A 6405-nucleotide genomic window follows, 5' to 3' on the forward strand; every position below is an offset into this window, starting at 1 on the left:
GGAAAAGACAGCACCCATCTCTTAGACAAGGAACAGGCAACTGGTACCTATGGGACTCTGTTAGATGTGTCTGTCCAGTGTCGGGAACTGTGGGGGGTCTGTAGGAACATCCCTGCATCGCTGTGTGTCCCCGTGTACCCCTATCCCTGCATCCTCACCTCCCTATATTCCCATGTCCCTGTATCCCCATATCGCTGCATTCATGTGACCCCATCGCATTCCCGCATCCCCCCATCCCACATCCCCGCAGCACATCTCCTTTTATCTATCCAGTGAATGATGTGCTGTGTGAAAGGGGGGAGGAGGGGGGGGGGCGCGCCCTTTATATTGGTTTTTAACGGCTTTTCCCAGCACAATTGTTTTTTAAACGACTCTATTTTGTGCCTGACTTTGTTTTCCAGCTTGCATTTCTTTGTATATGTTTTGGAAATCCATTCTGGACTGCTGAGTTTTGTTTCTTTTCAATGGCTTTAAATTCTTGCCGGGCTTGCTGGGAGGAATTGGTGTCTATAGCGCCTTCGATTGGTGCTAATTTTTCCTTCGTGTGCTCTGACTTTTACTGCTGGGCCATCGATCTGGCGGGCTCCAATTTGTCATGGTCACCCAAGCGCTGTGGTGGAATCAGGCAAGCCCAGGCTTTCGCACGGAGCCAGCGCTTCGTCTCCCTGGTGTGGGGGCTGCACTGACCTCCCCGCTGCCGTCCAGGGGGTTCTGTCCATGCATCCAAACCTGCAACCATCCAACACACCTAAGTGTCCTCACAGCTGTACGTGTGCATCTGTGCAGCCACGTGCATGCTCACTGGTTTGCACGCACGTCAGTGCATCCACAGACTGACTGGGGCAGGCAAGCAGCAGTGTGGGTGCACGTGGTGCTGCACTCGTGGTTTTGGGCTTGTGCACTTGCACTCGTTGCACACACACCCGGCTTGGCATGTGTGAGGAGGTCCTTGTGCCTTGCAGAGACGTGTCACTGCCGTGCTCACACCCTGGTCCCTATGTGCAGCCAAGGAAGATGGATTGGGGATCCCCATGCCAGGCCAGGGGATGTGGGTTTGAGGTCTCCATGTCTGGCTGGGGGAGAAGGATCTGGCAGCGTATCCCTCTGCAGGGGTGCCTCATGCTGTCCTTGACCATTGGTCAGGCCCTGTCTGGTGCTGACATGGCTTGGGTCATGCTTATCAGGTTGTCAATTGCCCCCCCACAGCACGTGCAGCACCCTCACTGGCACTCAGCACCATGGCCCTGGAGCTTGCCATGCCCTGGGACAGGACCAGCATCTCAGCTGTGTGGGTGGATGCGTGTCCCTTTGGATTAGGATGGTGATCCCACAGTAGAACATGGTGAACACCAGCACTGGGCAGTGCCAGGATGCTGCTTAGCTGGAGCAGCACTAAGCATCCTGGACCCAAGGACCTGCCCAGGAGCCCAAGATTTGCTGCTGGTCTGTCTATCTGTATTTGCATCATCTTCCTGGGTTGAAACACTTGTCGACCCTCCACCTACAAAGAAAAGGGACAGGGGAAACTGAAACAGAAATGCAGAATCCCTGCATCTGTGTGCAAAGGGGTGCAAAGCAGTCGGTGTGTGGGGAGTCCCTGGCAGGTCCCAGGCACAGGGCCCAGTGTTGCCAGCATGGAGGGTGTGCCAAGGGATCTTGTCCATGGCACAGGGAGAGCCTCTCATTGCTGGCAAGGTAGACAGGCAGGGCCAGGGGGGATGGGGGGGCCTGCCACAGGCAAGAAAGGGTCCTGCCCCTGGCATTGCACCCTCTGCCTCCCACACCCCCATGTGCTGGCAGCACTGACCATTCTCTCTCCTGCCCCCAGCTCTATGAACTGGATGAGGACCCGAAACGCAAGGAATTCCTGGATGACCTCTTTGGCTTCATGCAGAAGAGAGGTAAAGGTGGGTGGCAGGGGTGGGCGCCACTGGCACCTCTGCCTCACCTGCCTGCGCGGGTTCACACCAAGATCCACACAGACTCCAGTGCCAACTGCTGATGCCCATCAGCGATGCCCAGCAGGGATGCCCACTGGCAATGCCTGGTGGTAATGCCCATCAGTGTGCCCCTTGGTGGCAACCATTAGCAACACCCATTCATGATGCCCATTAGCAGGGCCCGTTTGCATAGCCTTTTAGTGATGTCTGGTGGAGATGCCTTTGGCCAGTGCCCATTAGGGCTCCCCATTAGCAGTACCCAATGGGGATGCCCATTACCAGCACTTCTTAGCAATGCCTGTGATGGTGGTCTAGGCCATTGGTCTGGGCAGCACTGGGCACCCAGGGGTTAAGGGCTCACCAGTGGCCCGGCCACATTGGAAATCTTTGCTATCGGCATGGGGGGGCAAATGGGGCTCCAGGGGACTCAATAAGTGCTTTAACCTTTGCCCTCCCTGGCTGGGCCTGCGACAATTAAAAGTTGCCAAGCACGGGCATGTGGCCGGCCGTATTAATTAGAGCCTTTTGCTGGTGTGTGGATTAATGAACATGCCGCTCGATAGCCAGTAAACCCCAGGCAGAGGTTAATGCCCAGCTAATTAACGGGGGAAGGCTTTGGGGTTGGGGGTGGGGGGGTGCAGGAGCATTTGGTCTGGCTGTGTGTGGGGTGAGGTTGGGCAGAAAGGGGCAGTCACCCCCAAGCCATGCCCATGGGAAGGGGGGTGAGGGTACCCACCTGCCTGTGAAGTGGCAGTGATCAACTTTCTGGTTGGGCTGAGACCCCACAAACTTGTTTAACTCAGGGCCATGCTGCGGACAGTTGGCATGGCTGTACAGCTCACAATGGAGCCTGGCTGAGGGCAGAGGAGGGCTAGGTACTGCCCCACATGTGCCCCCCAGTCCCCCCAGGCCTGGTGCAGAGCTGTGGGGAGCAAGTGGGAGCATCAGTGCTGCCTCCGTCCCCAGCATCCATCAGCCACAAGATTCATGGGCTGCTCTGCAGCTTCATTATCTCTCTCTCCAGAGCTAATTAACTCCCTTGCTATTGGGGCTGGGGCTAATTAAACAAGTGCCTGGTGGTGCAAGGAGGAGGAGGAGGAGGAGGAAGGGAATCCAGTGCTTCCCTGCCAATGCTGCTCCTCATCCCCCATGTCTGGCTGTCCCAATCCTGTTCCTTCCACCCTGCACCTCCTCAGAGTGGGTGACATCCCCCCAGGGAGGGCAGGCAAGTGTGTGGGTGCAGGCATGCAGGGGTGGGTGTGCATGTGCCTGTTGGAGGAGTGGAGGATTTGAGACCCAAGCAGCGAAGAGAAGGGGGACAGGAGAGAGTGTCCTGGGGGTCACCAGGAATTGGCAGAGAAGCAGCACCTGTGAGCCAGCATAGGTGCCACTGGGGTACTCAGGGGTGCATGGGCAGGGGGCTGTGTCACCTGCGCTGTGTCCCCAAGGTGGCAGCGGGCATGGGAAGGTTGTTGTCTACCGGGTAAGCCCTAATGAAAGGGACCTCATCCTCCCTGCTGTCAGGGCAGTTTCAACGTTAGCCAGCTGGGTGGAAAATGAGTGAGGCTGGAAAATGGGTTGGGGCAGCTCTGCTTGGAGGGAGGTTGAGGGGACTCCGTGGAACAAGGCAGGGACACCCAGCCCGAGTGGCACAATGGGGTGATGGTGTCATGCCCATCAGATGTGGGGTACAGGCTGTGAGGCACGTCATCCCCATGCCCTGACCTCCATGGCACCCTAAAAGTAGCAAGCTGGGACACAGAGAGACTGTTTCTGCATTTACTCACTAGCAGTCCACAGGGCTCCCCCATCTCCAAGCCAAGGGCCCTGCTAATAACATGGGGCCATTAATCAATCAAGGAGCTAATTGCAGTATCACAATGGCTGCATCACCTCCCTGGGCTTTTGTGCAACAACCTGACCAGTGCTGGGGCCATCACTCTGCTGGGACGTAGACAGGTCCTTTTGTCAGTGGGACAGCCACCGGCCACCCACCCCACACAACCCTGAGATTAATGGTGAGCCACTTTTGTTAGCCACCAGGGCTGGCCAGAGCGGCAGAGAACAGAAATCCATGGGCACTGAGACCCCACAGACTCATTGGGGTGGTGGGGACCCCTGGAATCAGACCCTCTGGAGGTGATGGGGCTGATGCTGTCAGCCCCTGGGTGGGTATAGCAAGGGAGCAGTGGCAGATATCGAGTCAATATCTCTGCTTTTCTCCCAGGAGAATAAACTTCTCTCCCCCTTCCCAAGTGGGTGAATAACACAAGATAGGAAAAAAAAAAAAAAAAAAAAAGTTTAATGAACTCAGTAAAGGAATAAAAAGAGCTCATTTTTCAGGCTTATGTGAAGAAGCCGAGCCAATATCGGGGCCATAAATTAGGGATGCTGGAGGATGGCGGTGAGTGACGGCTTCGTTTGAGGGGCGAAGCGCAGCGGTGACAGCCTCCCTTGGCCAAATGGATGGCTTTCCAATACTCCTGCGCCCCGCCACCCTGCAGGAGAAATAAATATGGGGTGGTGGTATAGGACAGGACAAAACAGGATGGGATGATCATCCCTCCTCTGCCCTGCTATAGACTCCAGCCACAGCCCAGACCGTTGTCCCCAGGTGTTGTGGGGCAGAGAAAGGCTGTGGGGCTATTTGGTGGCACTGGGAAAGTGGAGTTTTAACCAAACCCAGTGGCTGTGGGGACCATGTTGGTGCATGCTTGGCTCACAGAACCCTGGTGACCTGTCATCCCTGTGGCCCCTGGCCGTGGTCTAGGGGTTGATGCTCTGGGGCTAGGGGTCAGGGTCTCTACTGAGGGCACTTGAAGGGATTTGGGGTTGGGTCTCTTGAGAGGAGACACTGAAAGCCTTTAAGCAATTGAAGGGTTGCTGGGAGAGATCTGTAGGGTGGGGAGTCTCTTAGAGCAGTCCCTCTCTATGGGTCTTGGAAGGAAAATTTTAAGAAGGAAAACCTCTCTGTTGGGAGGTTATAGGGTGAGTCCCTCCAGAGGGGTTACAGTGGGAGTCCCTCTCCAGAGGGGGTTATAGGGTGAGTCCCTTTGTAAAGTTTAGATGGGGTCTCTTTTATGGGCATCTGGAAGAGGGCTATAGAGAGAGTCCTTCTAGGATGCTCTGAGAGATTTAGGAGGGAGATGGTCTATAGGGAACTCTAAGAGTTGTGGAGGAACAACCTCTCTAAGGGACTCTGAAAGAGACACTTTGCCCGTGCCACTGTGCGCCCACATCCCAGCTGAGAGTGTGCCTGGACCCACCGACAGTTCCATTGATGAGGACTGTGTGCCAGCATGCCAGAATCTGCCCTGGTCGTGAGCATGGTGCTGCTTTCCCAGGCACCTTGGGGTCCTGCCTGCAGCCCTGTGCCTGTGGGTGCTCACCCAGGCACGGAGACACACATCTCCCCTTGTGGGGCAGCCACGGGCAGGGGCAGTGGAGACAAGGTGGGGCCCATGTCCCCATGGAGTGAGGGGCCCTATGGGCTCACCCCACACCCTCTTCTCTCTCCGTGTGTGGCTGGAAGGAACACCTGTGAACCGGATCCCCATCATGGCCAAGCAAGTGCTGGACCTCTACACGCTGTACCGACTGGTGACGGACAAGGGTGGCCTGGTCGAAGTTATCAACAAGAAGATCTGGCGGGAGATCACCAAGGGCCTCAACCTACCTACCTCCATCACCAGCGCTGCCTTCACCCTGCGCACGCAGTGAGCACCCGACGGGGGTGGGTGGGGGGCACACACCACGGGACACCCACTGGCTTCGATATCCCAGGGCACCCAGCAGCGTCTGGCACAGGCTGCCCCCAAATGGGATCGCGGGCTCTGCCTCTATCCAGCTACCACCCCCACCCTGGTCCCTGCTCAGCGCGTGGCTGGCTGGGAGGCACGTGATGCTGGATCTCATCCTGTCTCTCTCCCCATGCAGGTACATGAAGTACCTGTATCCCTACGAATGTGAGAAGCGGGCGCTCAGCTCTCCCGGGGAGCTCCAAGCCGCCATTGACAGCAACCGTCGAGAGGGGCGGAGGCAGACTTTTGGCACAGCGCTCTTCAACTACTCCCCAGCCAGCACCACAACCCTGCTGGGTTCCCCTAAAATGCCTCTGCCAGCTCTTAGCATCTCTGCGCACAGCTGCAGCCAGCTTGGACAAGTGCACGCTGTTAAGAAAGGTGGGTGAGGAGCACATCCACACTGTGGTGGGCGTCTCTCGCCAGGGATGGACACCTCTCCAGCAGTGTGGTTGTCCCCTCTTTGCTCTTGCCCTTTTAGCTTAGAGGGGAACAAAAAGGAAAATTTTATTCATTTAGTCCCTCATTTGGAACTGAGAAAGCTTTATTTCTCCTGGCTTTGGAGAAGAAACAAGCCCAGATGCTGGTGGTGGTGGCCTGCCCTTCCCCCTGCTACTGGAATGGAGGTGTCACTGGCTGGGGATGACGAGCTGGGGTGGCAATGG

General features: G+C 56.6%; 1 protein-coding gene across 1 annotated transcript in view; it reads left to right on the forward strand.

Annotated features, from left to right (window-relative positions):
* Nucleotides 1–1828: 1828 nt before the first annotated feature.
* Nucleotides 1829–6405, forward strand: part of LOC103771173 (AT-rich interactive domain-containing protein 3A-like) — a gene marked incomplete at its 5' end in the record, with an annotated part of 6129 nt that continues 1552 nt past the window's right edge. Inside the window, 3 exons of the mRNA XM_008938463.1 lie at nt 1829–1901; nt 5473–5656; nt 5877–6125. Of these exons, the coding sequence (XP_008936711.1) occupies nt 1829–1901; nt 5473–5656; nt 5877–6125 (506 nt within the window). The remainder of the gene's footprint in view (nt 1902–5472; nt 5657–5876; nt 6126–6405) is intronic.

The sequence above is a fragment of the Merops nubicus genome, unplaced genomic scaffold (genome assembly GCF_000691845.1).
Source record: "Merops nubicus isolate BGI_N331 unplaced genomic scaffold, ASM69184v1 scaffold29744, whole genome shotgun sequence".
NCBI classification, from domain to species: domain Eukaryota; kingdom Metazoa; phylum Chordata; class Aves; order Coraciiformes; family Meropidae; genus Merops; species Merops nubicus.